Genomic DNA, 18,349 nt, shown 5'->3' on the forward strand with positions numbered 1-18,349 from the left:
CTGGGGGGGGCGGGCGGGGGCAGCTCGAGCCTCCCCGCTAGGGGGCGCCGCCGTGCCCGCCCCGGCAGGCAGGGGCGCGCCCGGTGATTGGCCGAAACGCCCGCTGGCTCCGCCTCCCCCCGATGCTATATATAGTGGGGCCGGGCCGAGCGGGGGCGGTGCCCGGGTTCGAGTCCCGCGACGGCCCGCACCGAGCCGCTTCCTCCCGCCCGCTTTGCCGGGCCCCGCTGGCCGCGGGTGAGTCCGGGGAGCCGGGCCGTGGCGGGGGGCTCCGTCCTCTGGCGGGGGGGTGGGGGCGTGAGGGGTGGAGGGCTGAGGCCTGGCTTAAGGGGAAGGCGGGTGGTCAGGGTCGGGCCCGTGTGGGGCAGAGCCGGCGTCCCCAGCCCCTGTAGGGGGGCGGCGGTGTGGGATGGGGAGGGGTCCCGAGGCCCCCCGCGGGTAAGGGTGGGGCTTCCCAGCAAGAAGCGGGGCTGCCCAGCCTGTGCACGCTGGGGACCCCCGGTGCAGTCGGGTCCCGTCCCGCCGGGGAGGGGTGTGGGGTATCCGCCCGCTCCGGGCCGCCCCGTCCCGGCGCCTCGCTGGGGCTTGCGCGGCTCCCGGGCGCCGGGAATGCCTGACACGCAGCTCTTCCCCCGGCCCTCCCGAGCGGGGAGCGGGCTGGTGTCGTCTTACACGCCTTATATAGACCGCACCGGCCCGGGGAGAGCGGGGGCACGCTGGCCCCCGGTCCTGCAGCCGGCCCGTGCGAGGCGTGGGCAGCCCCGCAGCCGGCCCTGTCCGCCCTCGGGAGGAAGGTCCTGGGGCCGTTCGTAGGGGTCTGGCGGCTTCTTCCAGGTAAAAGGTGACAAGAGGCTGGTGCTGGCCCATCTGTCCGGAGCCTTGGCCGGCTGACAGCTGTCAGGCAGGGGAGTGCTGGGATTCCCTCCTGCCGAAGCCCCGGAGATGGGCTCGCTCCCAGGGAGCATCTGCTCGGCCGGCTGCCGGAGCGCCAGCCTGGCTGCTCTGCCAGGTGCCTCGGGTGGCATCACGCAGCTCCTGTGCTGCTACTGCTAATTCATCCGGCAAAAATGCTTCTGGTTCCTATCATTCTGTACCTGCTGTTGCTTCTCTGTGGTCGGAACAGCCTTGGCTCTCAGCAGCAGGAGTTCCTGGGGTGCTGCAAAGGAGAGCACATCCCAGGTTTGGGAAGAGGGCAGAGCCCACAGACACTCCACTGTGGGTGGCAGCAGGGCTGTGCCTGGCTCCCTGGCACTAGTCAGTGTTAGCCTGGGCCCCTCAGCTCTGATGTTGCTGGAGGAGATGCTGATGGATTTGGGGTGCGTCTCTAACCACAGTGTAGGATGATCAGGGTGGAGTTACAGCTGGAAACGTGACCTGCCTCCTGTCCTACCCTGCCAGACACCGAGCCCTCTCCTCGCCTGCTCTCCCTGCATTGTTTCCACATACCCTAACTGGGATCACACCCTCTTCCCTTGCAGGGATGGGCGACATGGAGTCCTACAAGGTGATGCTGAATGGGCCGGCACCCTGGGGCTTCAGGCTGCAGGGAGGGAAGGATTTCAGCATGCCACTCTCCATCTCCAGGGTAAGAGAAACCAAGGCTGGTGACACCCATCCTTCCTCCTGCCTCTGTGTGAGGGAGGCCGCAGTGGCTGAGGCAGAGCAGTACGGGGGATGTAGATGAGCTGGGGCCCCGGGAATGCTGCATCCTGCCCTGCCTGCCTCCGCGTAGCCTCCTTGGTCCCTTATCAGCTGCAGCCCAGCACGGGGGTGTTCCGGGCAGAGAGCTGCAGGCAGAAACGTGAAATTCTGCACAGCCTCTGCAGAGGGGGCAGGGGAGGCCCCTTCCGGAGTGTTCCCACCACCGCAGGAGGGGATCTGCTCTCTGAGATGTGGGACTGGCTTCCTGGTCTGCACCCCAGCACTGGGCTTGGCATCCCAGGACTTAGGCAGTGCCCTTCAGTACCGTCCTTTCCACAGCACAGTTCCCAGCTGTGTGGCTGAGGTCACTCCTGAAATGGGCAGGGTCAGGAGGAAGCTGCACTGCTGCCTGCACAGGGATGTGACTCCGTCCACAAAACTCTCCCGTTTCTCCAGTGAGAGCCATTGTGCCACAGCTGGTTGTGCCCGTGACCGCTGGTTTGAGCCTCTCCTGTTGCAATGTTCCCGGGTCTGACCCTGGCTGTGTGCAGGTCCCCATCCCTGGGCGGGTGCTGGCCACAGCTTTGGCCACGCAATTGCCTTATAAGCCTTGGAATGTGACTGCATCGCCTGTGCCGCTGGCGCTTGGGCAGCTGGCACGGAGGCTGCTTCTCAAAGGACAGCTTTGCTTGTGGCATCGAGTGCTGCGTGGGGACCTGCTCCTGGCTCGAGCTGGGCACTGCACACCTGCCCCAGAGGGCACAGATCTCCACAGCATCCCAGCATGGAGCGTGGCCCCTGAGGGCACTGTGTGAGGCTGGAGTCGCCTGTGCCGCTGCCCTGGGGCCTGCTGATCTCTGCTGAGCACGCAGAGACAGATTCAGCGAGTTTATTCTCTAAAAAATGTTTCTCTTGGCTGCGAGCCAGTTCTTAACAAAGGGTCTGGTTGGATGGAGGAGCCTCCCAGAGCCTGGGGCAGGGGCCTCGTGAAGCTGTTCTTGGTGAGGCTTGGGCAGTGCTGCTGTCCTGGGCAAGGCAGGAGCAGCAAGGATATTCCCAAGGGATGCAGCCAGCTTTGGGGGCTCTCTGGTGAGGCTGGGTTGCATGGCAGGGCGGTGTGCTCTGATGGGAAAGTGTGAGCTGTGCTGCTCTGCACTGCAGAGGCATCTCCAGACCCAGAGCTCCTGCCCAGAGCATGCTGCTGTCCTTGGCCACTGCTTCCCGTGAGCTGGCCCTGCTGCAGCAGGCTGGAAGGAAGCATCCTGCCGTAGCTTTGTGGGCTGCGGTGGGGCCCTGCTCTGCAGGTCTGCGAGGATGGGCAGCACAGGACAACGCTGGTGTGTCCATTGGCTTGACATTCAGCTGTGTCCATCACTGTGGCACTCCAGGGTGAGCAGTGAGGCTGTTTGAGCTCACTGATCACACAAAGAGGTGCCACCATGGTCCTCTGACGTGTACCTCCTGTGGCACGGGGCCCTGCTAGGGTGCTGACACCCTGCCTAGGTAGGCTGTAAACCATGGTCCCTGGGCTGGAGGTGGGATAAGGACTGCAGTCTGGATAGATGGATGCTGCATGGCACATCCTGGCATCTGCCAGGTTGGAAAGAGGAGAGACACTTGGATGCTACTTGCAGGAAAGTGCTGAGGGATGCGCTGAAGGAGGCTCTGTCCTGGAGGCCTCTGGACAGGGCAGTAGGTGAGCACGTCTCTGGATGTGATGATGGAGGTGCAGGGAACAAAAGACTGGGTGGAGAGGGGAGGAAGGAAGCCCTGGTTAACGGGTCTGGGTGGGAAGTAGGAAGGCTGGCACTGCCGTGGCTCCTGGCTGAGCTGGCACCTGTCAAAGGGGTTTCCTGCACGTTGGCATGGAGGGGGACGGGAAGTGCTGACTGGGCTGGGTGAGGCTTCATGACGCAGCCTGATGGGCTCTCCCCTTCCTGGGCAGTTGTGTGAGAACCTCTCCCAGCTCCAGCTCCTGCCTCCAAACCCACGCAGCTGCCCCGTGCCTTCCCCAGCCCTCCAGGGCAGCAAGCTGGGGCTTGCAGCAGCATGGCCAGGAGCTGGGGGCATCACTGCTGCTGAGGGCACCCTCCTGTGCCGGGCTGGAGAAACGGGAGGGTAGTGTGGGGATACGGGGTGGGGGTGCCCATGTCCTGCTGGGAATAGCAGTGGGATGCAGGTGGAACTGGGCCACATCCAGCCCATATGTGGTGTTTGGCCTCGCATGGAGGGCTGGTGTTGGCCTGGAGAAGGGATGTGTGGCTCTGGGGCGAGCCGGGTTCTGCAAGGAGGGGCCGGGACTCTGTGGCAGGGATTTTTCAGCCCTCTGACAGTGCTGGGAATCTGGCTCGCTCCTTTTATGTTCATGTCGAACAGGACTTGAGGAAATACTTGGTCTGGGTCCAAGTGCCTTGAGTTCTTCCATGCTGGAGGAGCAGGAATGGCTGCAGCCTGCCCACGTCTGTCTGTCTGTCTGTCAGTGCCTGGGAGCTGTGTGTGGTGCTCCGGGCCCTGCTCGCCTCTGGCTGCGCATCCCTGGTGGGAGGGGAGGGCAGCCTCCACTTCCCAGCCCAGGGTTGTACAGCCGTGCCATGGAGCCATAGCGGGGGCAAGGCGCATCCCTGGCACTGTGGCCAGGAAGGGAAACCTGTGGCTGTGCTCCCCAGCAGGGCAGCATGGGTGGGGGCGGCGTCTCCCTGCCCCGGCAGGGCTCCTGCTCCTCTGTGGGAATGAGGTAATGTCTGTGCCTGGTGGGAACGGGAGCGCGGGCGGCTGGGGGGAGTGCCCAAGGGGTGCCTCCCCTGTCCTTCCCCGCCCCAGGCGAAGGGCTGGACATGCCTGTGGTTTGCAGTGAGATGTGGGCTGCCCAACGGGCCCTGACTCACTGTGCTCTCTTCCTGCCCCGGGACCACAGGGATGACTCCAAGGAGTGGCTGGGCTTCTTGTCGAGGCTGAGGCAGCACTGCCTCCGTGTTTGGCGTCACGGCAATGAGACCCTGGGGTGCTGGCAGGGTCCCCAGGCATGCCAGAGGGCAAGGGCTGGGCAGTGCCCTGGAGAAGTGCTTTGCCTTCTGCTGCTGCCAAGGGGAAGAGGCTGCTCTGGGCTCGTGCACTAGGCAATGGGGAGTAATCTGGGAGTCCCCACTTTCCCTGGGTCGGGTCTGTGTGGTGTACTGTGCTGGGCATCCTGGGCCTTGGAAGCCCCTGCCCTCACGAGGATGTCCCTCTGCTCCTACGTCACTGCTTGGCTGTTCCAGCTCTCCCCTAACTCTGTCTGTCCTGCAGCTGACTCTGGGTGGGAAGGCAGCCCAGGCCGGCGTGGGAGTGGGCGACTGGGTGCTGTACATCGACGGGGAGAGCACCAGTGCCATGACACACATCGAGGCCCAGAACAGGATCCGTGCCTGTGGGGACAGGCTCTGCCTCACCTTGAGCAGGTAGGAATTGAGAGTCCATCAAACATGGGGTTCTGGTATGACTGGAGTATAATCGGGGCCCTCTGCCTGGTGCTGCCTCCTGGTGTCACCATCCCCCAGCATCACTGCTCCTTACTTAGAGCCTGGAAGTCCCAGGCTGTGTCCAAGGGCTCTGCTTGCCTTGATAAGGCTTAACCTGACTGCAAGCCACGGGGCAGTGCCAGCTGGCCATGTTTCCCCTCGGTTGGGTGCTGCATCCCTGAGGCACCAGCATGCTGGTGGTGTCTGGACCAACTCCAGTACCTGCCCATCTGTCTCCTCTCTTGCAGAGCCCAGACCCAGCTGGGGAAGCCGCAGAAGGTACGTGTTGCTCCTGACGCCGCAGTGGCAGCTCAGCCTCATCTCAGGGGAAGGGAATCTCAGTGTAGTGAAACAAGTGGACTTTGCTCTTGGGGCTTTTAGGGGGCTGGGGTGTGTTTGAAGGTCTAGGAAGCCCAGCTGGAGGAGCAGCTCTGACCTCTGGCACTATGGAGGATCAGAGGGAGTAGGATCTGCACAGTAGGTGCCTGGGCCCACATTGTCTGTGCCCCTGCTGGTGCTGGGTGTGGGCAGGGATGCAGAGGGGCCAGCACAGGGGAGGAGGCTGGGCAGGTGCAGCACCATGTTTGCTAGTGCTGGGGAGTGCCTTGGCACAGGGAGGCAGGGCTGGGGCTGGTGACTGGTGGCTCCTGGGCAGAAGCCACCTGCATGTGTTCAGCTTTGTGCCATGGGACGGTTGCAGTCGGCGTGTGTGCATGCACCGCCCTGCCACAGGCAGCAGCGAGTGTCCGGGGCACCTACTAATCTTCAAATGACCCTCAGGCTGGGTTTGTGACCTGCTGTTGCTGGGCCAGGTGCCCCGTGGAGTGAGTGCCAGCCTGGCAGAGCCCGGTCTCCAAGGTGCACGTACTGTCCGGCTTTCCTACCTGGCTGCCTGCTGCTCTGCCTGGCCCAGGGCTGCCCCTTGCATGCTGCTTGACGTGTGAGCCTGTGTCTGTGTGTTTTGTCTCGCTCAGGACTCACTCCCCTGCTCTGAACCCCTGAAATATAACTTCGCTCCCAGCACCGCCCTCAACAAAACAGCTCGGCCCTTCGGGGCCGGCTCACCTCCGAACCCACGGCCCGGGCTGGTGACGAAACCCGTGACGTACGCGCCCCTGGCGCCCGCCTGCACCCCCCAGCACAACGGGTATGTTGCTGTCCATCCTGCTCCCTGAGGATCGGGGGGAGCCTGCTGCCCGGCCCTGCTGCGCCTTGCATGCCAGGCACCCTGGGTGGGAGCGGGTGACAGTGCCCGTGCCGGAGTAACCAGTGGCTGGTGCTGAGGTGGCACAACAGAACTGTCTCACACGGGGACACACGGCCACGCTCGTGCCGGTCCCTTGCTCAGGGATGTGTCAGCCTGTGGGGACTCCTGCCAGGCTTGACATGGTGGCTGTAGCAGGACACTGGCTGGCATCTGCAATGACAGGGAAACCGTGGCTGTCTGTGACCACCAGCCAGTACCTGCCTGGGGAAGTCCTGCTGTTCCCCTGGCTGCAGGAAGGGGCTGGGCAGAGTGATGGCCTCCAGCCCTTCCACTCTGTTCCCCAGCTCTGCTGTATGTGTGCAGCAGCTGCTGGTCCCTGCTCCTCCTGCCAGAGCTGCTGTAGTGCCAAGGAACTGGGCAATGGGGCAGGATGTGGTATTGACTGCCCTGGGCATCCAGGCCTTTTCTGGGGGCTGAGGGAGCACAGTCTGGTCTGCTGGCATCTGCCTCTGTGCCCCAGTGTGCTCTCAGCCCTGGGTGAGCTGGGTGTGAGACTCAGGGATAGGGGGTAATGCAGGCCATAGGTGTGCTCTGGGAACTTCTTGGGTACTGTAGGTCTAATTTCACCTTCCTTTTTCTTTCTTTCTCTCCTCCCTTTCTCTTTCCCTCTCCCTACAGGTGCTGAGCCTTGACAAGTCAGTAAGCCTTTTACCTGCTCTCTCTATCCTCCCTGCATGCTCCTTGCCTGCCAGTGCCCCGTCCTTCTGGGCAGGGCCAGCCTGGGGATGGGCATCAGGCACTGCTCTGCCCATGTGGGTGGGTCACTCCTGGCACCAAGCTGTCCCCACTGTAGAGGGGACAGCTGCCTATCTCTGCCAGCTGCTGGGGCCCTGGAGTGTCCTTGTGTGTGATCCATTCCCTGTTCCCCAAGATGTGGCTGTGCTGGTCCAGGGCTGATGGGCTGTGCTGGGCACTGTGCCCATGGCCAGGTGGCACTGCCATAGACAGCTGTGGTGCAGCTTCCCTGATGGTGTTTTTTGACCTTGGCTTATTCTTGCTGTTCTTTCTCTTTCTGGCCCTTGGCACCAGTTTCAAATTGCCAGGAATGGTGGTGGTCATTCCAGAGTCAGTCCTTCACAGGCCCAGCCTTTGTGAGGGAGGAGTTGGGGAGTGGGGAGTAAGACAAGGTGTGGCGTCTCTGGTACTGGTGTGCTGTGATTCTGTGCTGGGGAAGGTGGGGGACAGCCCCAGGAGATCTGTCAGATTTGACAGATGACTCTGTCACTCACAGGCAGCCCCCACAGCTGCTGGAGTCCCCCAGCACCCCTGTGTGTGACCCTGTGAAGCTGCGGATGTTAGAGGACATTGACGACTCAAAGCCCCACAGCTGGACCTCCCAGTCCCGTTCCTTCCGCAAACTGTCCCGCCTGGTGGGCGCAGACGCCAGTGAGTTCCCACGGGGGCTGGCCCTGGCTGACTGCCCAGCTTTGCTGGGGAAACTGGAGCTGGATAAAGGCTTTGGTGCCTCCTGAAGTGTTGGTTTTGGCCATATGGGGCAGTTAAGCCAGGCGGAGCTGCCTGGGGCTGTGTAGGCTCATGGTGGTGCCGCTGGGCTGGGGCCGTGCTCTGCCCCGTGGCCAGGCAGGGTTGTGTGTTGGGGCAGGTGGCAGTGGGAGGAGAGGGCCTTTTCCCTTTCCTGTTCCTTTTCCCCTTCCGCTGTCTCTGGGCCTCAGTTGCCACAGACTGACTCCATCTCCCCCTTTCTCTCCTGCTGTGCTCAGTGGAGGATGGTGAGGACGAGCTTGTTAAAAAGCCCAGGTAAGGGGAGCGTGTGCTGGAGCAGCAGCAGGAGCCACAAGGTGCCCACCCCACGCTCAGCCCACATGCCTGGTTCTCTTTAGCTGCTTGCAGTCACTCAGGGGAAGCTCTTTGCTCTGTTGCTGTTTTTTCTCTCTGTCTCTAAGAGTCGAGCTGTTGGTGGAGCTGCAGAGCTTGCCCTGCACTCACCCCACAGTGGGCACTGCCAGAGCTCTGCCACTGCTCTGGCCCATCACCTTGGGAGGGTCCTGCCAGGGCACCCACTGGCCAGAAAAGATGTCCTGTGCTGGGTAGGACTTGCTGGGCACTGCTGGCACCAAGCTGGGGAGGCCAAGCTCTGCCATCGCTTCTTGAGGAAAAGGGGTCTGGAGAAGGTTGGAGCAGTGAGAGCACCTTGCTGGGGGTATTGGGAGGTGCCAGGCAGTGACAGCTGGACAGTGTGCTGTGAGCCTGGCATGGGGCTGCCGGATGGCAGGGCAGAGCTGGCTGAGTGTCTCCGACTTCTCCTAATTCTGGAGTGCATTTGTGAGGGATGGGCTGTGCTGTGGTCACATACTGAGTGTTGTGCTACCGTTCTTTTCAATATCACAGGGATGCCCATGGGTCCAGCTGGGGCACAGTGGAGCAGTGGTGAGTGCCAGGGTCTGGTGAGGGCACATTTGGCAGCACTGCCCTGTGCTGAAGCAGGGTCTGTGCTTGGTGCTGGCTGAGCTCCTGCCCTCTGTCACTCACAGGCAGCCCCCGCAGCCTCTGGAGCCCCCCAGTACCCCTGGGTGTGATCCTGGGAAGTTGAGGATGTTGGAGGACGCTGAGGACTGGCAGCCCCGCACCGGGACCTCCCAGTCCCGCTCCTTCCGCAAACTGGCCCAGCTGACGGGCACAGATGGCAGTGAGTTCCCACAGGGCCTGGCACTGGCTGGGGATGCGGGACTGTTTTGGGGGTAACCAGAAGTTGGGAGAGGCAGTAGGGTGATGTAGCACCCGGGAGTGTTGGTTTTGGCCACAGTTAACTCCCTGAGGGCAGCTGAGCCAGCGAGATCTGCCCAGGGCTGTGTGTGGGCTCCTGGTGGTGCCACTGGTCTGGGGTTGTGCTCTGCCTTGTGGCCAGACAGGGCTGTGCAATGGGGCCAGGCGAGTGGAGAGGTTGGTTTTCCTCCTTTCCCTTCCTGCTTTTCCTGGACCTTAGTTGCTGCAGACTGACTCCATCTCCCCCTTTCTCTCCTGCTGCACACAGTGGAGGATGGTGAGGATGAATTTATTAAAAAGCCCAGGTAAGGGGATCGTGTGCCAAGGCAACTGCAGGAGCTACAGGGTGCCCACCCTGGGCTCAGCCCACAAGGCTTGTTCTCTCTCACTGCTTGCAGTCACTCAGGGGAAGCTCTTTGCCCTGTTGCTGATTCTTCTTTCCTCTCCTTATCCTCCACCCTCTAGCCTGTCCTTTCCTTTTTCCTAGAGCCAAGCTGTTGGCAGAGCCACAGGCTTGCCCCACAACAGGCACTGCCAGTGTTCATCCACTGCTCTGACTCACCTCAGGAGGGTCCTGCCCTTACACCCACCAGCCAGCCAGGCTGTCCCCACATGAGGTGTCCTCATGCTGGGTGTGCAGGCAGGACCTGCTTGGCATTGCTGGCACCAAGCTGGGGAGGCCAAGTGTGCTGGACACAGTGGGCAGGGGTGGCTGGTGGCACTGACAGCACCTTGCTGGGGATGTCGGGAGTTGCAGGGTAGGGAACTAGACCAGACCTGGGGCACAGTGTCATATGGGGCCAGGGAATGGCTGCAGGGCTGATGAGGAGTGAATGCTGTCAGCATTTCCACAAGGCTCATGCGTCTCTGGGGTTGTGGATGCGTATGGGGAGGGATGGGCTGGTCAAACACCGACTGTTGTGCCACCATTCTTTCTGATACTACAGGGATGCCCATGGGTCCAGCTGGGGCACGGGGCAACATCGGTGAGTGCCAGGTTCTGGCAGAAGTGTTGGCATGTGCCAGGGCATCTTTGGGGGTGCTTCCCTGTTCCAGAGCAGGGTCCAGTCTTGGTGCTGAGCTCCTTCCCTCTGTCACAGGCAGCCCCCACAGCTGCTGGAGCCCCCCAGTGACACTGTGTGTGACCCTGTGAAGCTGCGGATGTTAGAGGACATTGTCGACTCAAAGCCCCACACCTGGACCTCCCAGTCCCGTTCCTTCCGCAAACTGGCCCGGCTGGTGGGCGCAAACAGCAGTGAGTTCCCGCAGGGCCTGGCACTGGCTGGCTGCCCAGGTGTGCCCAGCTTTGCTGGGGCAGCTGATAAAGCCGTGGTGTGTTGTTAGGGCAGGGCATTGGTTTTGGCCCCATTTGGGCCCTCTGTAGCAGCTGAACCAGCAGGAGCTGCCGAGGGCTTTGTGGCTCAAGGTGGTGCTGCTGGGCTGGAGCTGTGCTCTGCCCTGTGGCCAGGCAGGGCTGTGTGTTGGGGTAGGGGGACAGTGGGAGGAGAGGGCACTTTTCCTTCCTTTCCCTTCCTGCTGCCTCTGGGCCTCGGCTGCTGCAGACTGACTCCATCTCCCCCTTTCTCTCCTGGTGTCCTCAGTGGATGATGGTGAGGATGAGCCCGTTAAAAAGCCCAGGTAAGGGGCAGCAGTGGGACCCACAAGGTGCCCATGCCAGGCTCAGTCCCCACAGGCACTTCATCCTTGCTGCTTGCAGTCACTCTGGGGGTGCTCTTTGCACTGCTGGGGGTTCTTCCCTCCCTCTCTGTCCCCTCTCCCAGACTTGAGGTGTTTTCAGAGCTGCACAGTGGGCACTGCCAGCAATCAGCCACTGCATTGACTGTCACCTCAGGAGGGTCCTGCCCCATGCACCCACCTGGGTAGGGGTGGCTGGTGACAATCACAACACCTTGCTGGAGATGTAGATGTTGGGAGATGCTGGGCAGCAATTGGTCTTGGTGCTTTGCATCCCGTGCAGCTGTGGAGCAGCTGCAAGCAAGGCTGCTGGTCAGTATTTCCACGTGGCTTGTGCCTCCATGGGGCTGTGGGTGCATATGGCAGGGATGGTCCAACAGTGACTGTTGTGCTGCTGTTTTTTCCAATGTCACAGGGATTCCCTTGGGTCCAGCTGGGGCATAGTGGAGCAGCGGTGAGTGCCAGGGTCTGGCAGAGGTGTTGCCATGTGCCAGGTCACCTTTGGCAGCGCTGCCCTGTGCTGCAGTGTTGGGCAGGGTCTGTGCTTGGTGCTGGCTGAGCTCCTGCCCTCTGTCACTCACAGGCAGCCTCTGGAGCCCCCCAGCACCCCCGGGTGTGATCCTGGGAAGCTGCGATTGATGGAAGATGCTGAGGGCTGGCAGCCCCGCACCGGGACCTCGCAGTCCCGCTCCTTCCGCAAACTGGCCCAGCTGACGGGCACAGATGGCAGTGAGTTCCCACAGGGCCTGGCACTGGCTGGGGATGTGGGACTGGTTTGGCATAGCCAGAAGCTGGGAGAGGCAGTGGGGTGATGTGGCATCAGGAGTTTGATTTTGGCCACAGTTAACTCCCTGAGGGCAGCTGAGCCAGTGGGAGCTGCCTGGGGCTGTGTGTGGGCTCGTGGTGCCACTGGTCTGGGGCCATGCTCTGCTCCATGGCCAAGCAGGGCTGTGTGATGGGCGAGGGGATGGTGGGTGGGGAGGTTGGTTTTCCTCCTTTTCTTTCCTGCTTTTCTTGGGCATCAGTCACTGCAGACTGATGCCATCTCCCCCTTTCTCTCCTGCTGCACTCAGTGGAGGATGGTGAGGATGAGATTGTTAAAAAGCCCAGGTAAGGGGAGCATGTGCTGAGGCTGCATGTCCCAGGTGTCTGAGCACTGCTGGCTCTGAGCTGGGGATGCTGAGCTGCACTGTAGCCCTTTGGGCATACAAGGAGTGGAGGAGGCTGATGGCACTGGGAAAACCTGGCTATGGGATGTTGGGAGGTGCTGGGTAGTGTCTGCACCTGGGGCATGTTGTCCTGTGAGCCTGGTGTGGCAGAGCTGGGTGAGTGCTGCAGGCTCATTTCCCCTCAGCATCACTACTTCTCGTGACTCCGGGCAAACTCTTTGCCCTGTTGTGGATTCTTCTCTCCCTCTTTGTCCTCTCCCAAAGCTGAGGTGGTGGTGGAGCTGCAGAGCTCACCCTGTGCTCACCCCACAACAGGCACTGCCAGTGCTCAGCCACTGCTTTGACCTTCACCTTGGGAGATTCCTGCCTGGGCACCCACTGGCCAGTTTGTCCCCAAATGGGTGTGCAGGCAAGACTCGCTGGGCACTGCTGGCACCAAGCTGGGGAGGTCAATATGCAGCACGATGTGTAGGGGTGGCTGGCGACACAACACTTTGCTGGGCATTTTTGGAGTCACAGGGCAGGCGCCCTGTGCCTGGGGCACGATATCATGTGGGGTCATGGAATGGCTGCAAGGCTGGTCAGGAGTGAATGCTGTCAGCATTTCTGTGAGGTTCTTGTATCTCTGAGGTTGTGGGTGCATACAGAAAGGATGGGCTGAGCCATGGATCAGCCACTGACTGCTGTGCCACCATTTTTTCTGATGCCACAGGGATGCCCATGAGTCCAGCTGGGGCACGGTGGAGCAGCGGTGAGTGCCAGGGTCCGGCAGAGGTGTTGGCATGTGCCAGGGCACCTTTCGGAGTGCTTCCCTGTTCCAGAGCAGGGTCTGTGCTTGGTGCTGGCTGAGCTCCTGCCCTCTGTCACTCACAGACAGCCCCCGCAGCCGCTGGAGCCCCCCAGTACCCCCGGGTGCAGCCCCGGGAAGCTGCGACTGATAGAGGACTCTGAGGACTGGCAGCCCCGCACCGGGACCTCGCAGTCCCGCACCTTCCGCAAACTGGCCCAGCTGACGGGCACAGACAGCAGCAGTGAGTTCCCACAGGGCCTGGCACTGCCTGGGGGTGCTGGCCTCTCCCTGTGCTGCCAGGGTCCAGCAGAGTCTGGAGTGGCACTGGAGTTTTGGATTTGGCCCCATGTGATGATCCCTGTGGGGTGGTTGTGTCGGTGGAAGCTGGTGGGGCTGTGCGTGGTCTCATGGTGGTGACACCGGTCTGGGGTCTTGGTCTGCCCTGTGGCCGGGCAGGGCTTTGTTTTGGGGCAGGGGTTGGTGGGAGGAGAGATTGGTTTTCCTCTTTGCCCTTTCCCTTCTTGTTGTGTCTGGGCCTCTTTCTGTGAGGACTGACTGTTTCCTCCTTTCTCTCCTGCTGCGCTCAGTGGAGGATCATGATGATGTGTTTGTTAGGAAGCCCAGGTAAGGGGAGTGTGTAAGCAGGAACTGGGGGCTGCACGTCCTGGGCAGAACCCCTTGGGCATCACTGCCCCTCAGCTGGGAATGCTGAGCTGCGCCACGGTGTCCCAGAAACAGTGGGTTGGGAGCGGCTGATGGCACTGGCCAAATCTCACTGGGTTCTTGTGATGTTTGGGCAGCATCTGGACCTGGGGCACAGTGTCCTGCAAGGCTGACGTGGGGCTGTGGGACAGCTGAGCTTGTGGATGTCACCAGCTTGTCAGGGTTGTTCCTTGCTCTGTGCAGCCAGGCAGGGGGGTGGACAGCACCCCACTTTTTGCCTTTACCTCCCTGTGACACCTCCTGCCCTGGTGCTATGACCCTTGGGTACCAGCTCTGTCCAACTTGCTCTGACACAAATAAAAGTTGGGTTTGTTGCCATCTCCTTTTTGAATTTGTCTTGGAAAAGCACAGAGCCACTGGCTCTCCCTCTCTCCCTGTCCCCCTTCTTTCACTGGGCTGTGCCTCTTAGCCCTGGCTTGCCCTGCCTGTTCTCAGTGTTGCTGAGCTGGATCCTGGGGCTCCCTGCATCAGATCACGTCCAGGTCCCCCTGCAACCTAATGAGACTGGGGTTGATCATCACATATTAGTAGGCAGACAAAAGTCAGTGTGGTCCCTGGGGTCCCTGGTCAGTCTTGAGAAGCCCAGAACCTTCCCTCCTGCCTCTTCCCAGACCACCACAGTGGGTACCGGAGACCCTGTGGATGCTGTGTCTTGGCGGGACTGAAGGCCCTTGGCTCAGTACTTCATCTCTAAACCAGTTACTGCTGGGCATGGGGGCTTGACCAGCTCCCTCCTGCTTGTTGGAGTGAGGAGCCCTGCCTGCACCCCTTGGGCAGTGGGGGCGAGCAGGGCAGGCTGGATTAACTGCTTGTTCTGTAGCCAGGTCTCCGTGCCGGACCCGTCCCCAGGAGCAACGATGAAGACTGAGCCAGGACTGGGTGAGCAAAACATCTCTGGGCTTTTTGGGGAGGGGCTGCCGAGGTATCAGGAGCATTCTCCTTAAGACTTTTGTGTGTGTGCAGCCCCCAGGACCCCCAGTGCCACCCCCAGCCCCACCAGCCGCCCACCCTGGGCTGTGGACCCCTCGTTTGCTGAGCGCTATGCCCCGGACAAGACGAGCACGGTGGTGAGCAAGCACAGCCAGCCGGCCACGCCGACCCCCATGCAGAACCGCAGCTCCATCGTGCAGGCAGCCCAGCAAGCCCCCGAGGGCCCCGGCCGCACCCCCCTCTGCTACAAGTGCAACAAGGTCATCAGGTGAGCCCCGGCTGCCACCACTGCCACGCCAGCGTCTGGGCCCCGGCGTGGCTGACGTGGCTCTGTCCTGCCACAGGGGACGGTACCTCGTGGCGCTGGGACATTATTACCACCCCGAGGAGTTCATCTGCTGCCAGTGCAGGAAGGTGCTGGATGAGGGCGGCTTCTTCGAGGAGAAAGGCTCCATCTTCTGCCCCAAGTGCTATGACACGCGCTACGCACCCAGCTGCGCCAAGTGCAAGAAGAAGATCACTGGGGTGAGTGTCCCTCAGCCTGCCCTCCATCTCCTGTCCTTGTCTTCTGCTGTGCGTGCCTGCCTCTGTCCCTTCCCACCTTAGTCCATCTCAGGGGATTCCTTGTCCCTTCTTGCCCTTGGTGATCCTGCCCCTGGCTGACAGTGGCTCCCCTCCAGGAGGTGATGCACGCACTGAAGATGACCTGGCACGTGCAGTGCTTCACCTGCAACGCCTGCAAAACTCCCATCCGCAACCGAGCCTTCTACATGGAGGAGGGACAGCCCTACTGCGAGAGAGGTAGGACCCAGGGACCCCATGTGTCACCTCATGTGGCCCTGGGGCGCCATTGCGACTCGGCAGCTGCGCACAGGGCTGGGGGCATGAGCTGCCTTGCTCTGCAGGGTTCCCCTGGGCTGTGGAGAGCACAGAGACCCCAATTGCACAGCCCTGAGCCCTCCATTCTGGTTCTCCCTAGCTGCAGGGTAGTGCCATAGCTCCTATGTTGCCATGGCGATGAGGGAGGATGTACATCAAAGCGAGTGCTGCATCCTGGGAGATGAGGTTCTCCTCCTCCCCCTGGAGCCCTGTGGTGGCTGTGCCACCCTGCACCTTTCCCCGGTGTCTGGGGCATTATCTCACCTGGATGGGGGCTGGCAGGGTTGTCCCCTGGCTGTGCCTGTGGGATACTGGCCGAGCTGCAGCCCTGCTCCCCTGGCATGAGCAGCTGTAGTGCATGGAAGTGCTGACCTGGGCTCTGCCTTTCCTCACAGATTACGAGAAGATGTTTGGCACCAAGTGCCGCGGCTGTGACTTCAAGATCGATGCTGGGGACCGGTTCCTGGAGGCGCTGGGGTTCAGCTGGCACGACACTTGCTTTGTCTGTGCGGTGAGCAGTGTGCCTCCCTCCCCAACTGTTGCAGGGCCTGTGCCTCTCCCCGACAGTCCTGCTCTGGGTGGGGTACACCAGCAGCACAGAGAACCTGCTGCCACAAGATTTTTCCCGCTTGCCTCCGTTCTGGAAGCTTGGGACTCTGCTCTGAGCCTTCTGTTCCCTCGCAGTGCCCCAGGGCCATGTGGAGGTCCCTGTGGGACACCAGTGCTGTGCTGTGGGGGACCAGAGGCTGACTCAGCCCCCCATCCTGACCGCCTGTACTCTCCTCCCCAGATCTGCCAGACCAACCTGGAAGGGAAGACATTCTACTCCAAGAAGGACAAGCCGCTGTGCAAGAGCCATGCTTTCTCCCATGTGTGAGGGGTGGGAATTCAGCTGTGCCCACACATGCCCCTGGCCCTGCATGCTCCTTTCCCCCTGCCCTGCTGGCCCCGGGGAGCCAGGCTGGGCCCTTGGCCCTTTCCCTTGCTCCTGCCTCTTTCCTGGCAGCTCCTGGCTCAACTTCAGCCAGATGCAGTGCTGGGTCCAGAGCCTTTTATAGCTGGTTGGCTTCTTACATGCTTCTCAACTGGCCCTGGGAGCCCTGGGAAGGGGATACTGCATGGATCTCCTGCCCCTGAGCCACGCAGCATGGTGGGTACAACCATGAGGCTGGAATTGGAGGGAGTCTGCCACGGCTGGGCTGCTCCCTTGCTGCCTGGCAGCTCAGTGCTGGGGCAGGGATACTCCTTACACATCCCTGAGTGGGTGAGGACCAGCTCTTGTCTCTCTCCCCAACCTTCCCTGCTGTGTGCTTGGGGCTGGAGACCCAGCCCTGCTCCCCTGCTGGGGCCCTGCCCATGACAAGCCACCGGCCACCCCTCAAACTGCTGTGGTGGCTTCCTGCCCCAGTTGCATTCCAGGGGTGTCTGTGCCTCATGCCCCCCACCCTGCTGGCCCACCGCTCCCCTGGGGCTGGCAACACCCCCAGCCTGGCGTGGCCCAGCTGTGGGCTGGCAGTGTGTAATGATGGCCAGCCCAGCCAGGCGGCTGCTCCTGCAAGGCTTGGGCACAGCTTCCTACCGAAGAGCTCTCTGCCACTGCCATCCTGGGGCCACCGATGCCTCCCCCCAAACCACACCCTCCGGTCGGGCTGCACTGATGCAGCCACGGTGCTTTTAGTGCCTTTAATAAACACATCTCTGCAAGTGCCAGCTGTCTCCAGGCCAGTGGTTTTGCCGAGTGAGGTGCGGCCGGCTGGGAAGGTCATGCTCTGCCCTCATCCTGCTCCCTCTGGGGCCTGACTCAGCTCCCTCCAGCTTTCCAGGGAAACTCTTCGCCTCAGATTTCTCCTCCTCTGCCCGCGTCAGCCCGGGCTTGACCCCATGTGTCGACTGGGTCATCCCTCTTGTAGCAGGCAGGACCGCTAATGGGGGCAGTAATTAATCTGGGGGGCAAAATGCAGCAAGGAGAGATTGGGAAGGGGTCAGACCTTAGTGGGGGTCCTTGTATACCTGGCAGTGTCCTCTGGTCCTTATGCCTGAGTACTGTAGAGGGGTTGAGGAGTCACGGGGCACGCATGGGCCACGTGCACCAGCTCTGGGCGTTCTCCAGCGTGGAGCAGCCAGGCGTTCGCTCACGCGATGCAGCTGCTGTCCCGAAGGACGGCTGTGAGGCCACACCGGCACCTCCAGCTGGAACGGGCTGGAGGGCAGTGGGTGTGGGGGAGTGGGTGTTCTCCTCCCTCTCCACTCTGACAGCTGGAACGGTCATTAATAATTGCAGCTCTTGCCACGATGAGCAATTGTGAGGAAAATTGTCTTGCTCATCTACTGGAAAGTTCTGCCGGGGGCAGGAGCTGGCTGTGGGAAGCCAAATGCCTCCTGGCATCACCCAGATCTGGGCTGCGGTGCCACGTCTTCTCACTGCCAGTTCCAGGAGTGCAAAAGCACATCAAAGATGGGGCAAGGAAAGTCAAGGCATAAAGACAAGCTGGGGCTGGGCCAGGCGCTCTGGCTCGGGCACATGAGAGCAATGGGATGGTCACACTGAGAAGCAGCAGGACATGGCACAGAAACAGCTGGTGCCTGCCTGGCAGGGCTGGCAGGAGCAGGGCTGAGTGCCCGCGTGTGAGTCCCAGCTGGGCAGCCAAGGTCAGAGGAAGCACAGGGGAAGGTGAGGTGGCTGTGGCCCCACGTGAGCGGGCCCTGAACCAACCCTAGCTTGGCTGGACAGCAACCCGTGCGTGGAGGGTAGGAAAGGGGCAGGGGCAGGCAGTGGTGCGGGACGGAGCCTGCTGGGGTAGCATGGGCTGGGAACAGGTTCTGCCAGATCAGCCCCGCGCTGCCCAGCTATGGAGCAGGGCCAGTGTGCTACAGCCAGCCTGCCTCTCCCCTGGGGAGAGCCAGGCATGCCCTGGGGCCGCTGCAAGGCCTGTGCTCATGGGGGGCTTAGCTCTGGTTGGTTCTCTGTTGACTCTGGGCCCTCCCGATGACGCCTCTACCACCCAAGGTGCCTCTGCGCTTTGCCAAGGGCATC

The 18,349-nt window shown here is 61.7% G+C and overlaps 1 protein-coding gene across 5 annotated transcripts; it reads left to right on the forward strand.

The window, feature by feature from the left end:
- The first annotated feature begins 60 nt into the window (after positions 1-60).
- On the forward strand, positions 61-17,023 carry PDLIM7 (PDZ and LIM domain 7). Of its 5 annotated transcripts, none has more exons than XM_068206141.1 (22): positions 61-237; positions 1,479-1,585; positions 4,927-5,078; positions 5,387-5,417; positions 7,024-7,040; positions 7,637-7,791; positions 8,127-8,163; positions 8,755-8,793; positions 8,898-9,052; positions 9,398-9,434; positions 10,077-10,115; positions 10,230-10,384; positions 10,731-10,767; positions 11,240-11,278; positions 11,408-11,553; positions 13,371-13,407; positions 14,327-14,385; positions 14,470-14,704; positions 14,781-14,961; positions 15,117-15,237; positions 15,711-15,826; positions 16,106-17,023. In XM_068206141.1, exons 1-22 carry the CDS (start codon positions 123-125, stop codon positions 16,190-16,192), a joined length of 2,097 nt encoding a protein of 698 aa, XP_068062242.1. In that variant the 5' UTR covers positions 61-122; the 3' UTR covers positions 16,193-17,023. The 5 variants fall into 5 exon arrangements, with proteins under 5 accessions (XP_068062242.1, XP_068062244.1, XP_068062245.1 ...); XM_068206142.1 differs by lacking the exon at positions 61-237 and adding an exon at positions 366-834; XM_068206143.1 differs by lacking the exons at positions 11,240-11,278; positions 11,408-11,553; positions 13,371-13,407 and having other exon boundaries at positions 73-237.
- Positions 17,024-18,349: the final 1,326 nt, after the last annotated feature.

The sequence above is a fragment of the Anomalospiza imberbis genome, chromosome 15 (assembly GCF_031753505.1).
Source record: "Anomalospiza imberbis isolate Cuckoo-Finch-1a 21T00152 chromosome 15, ASM3175350v1, whole genome shotgun sequence".
In the NCBI taxonomy this organism is placed as follows: domain Eukaryota; kingdom Metazoa; phylum Chordata; class Aves; order Passeriformes; family Viduidae; genus Anomalospiza; species Anomalospiza imberbis.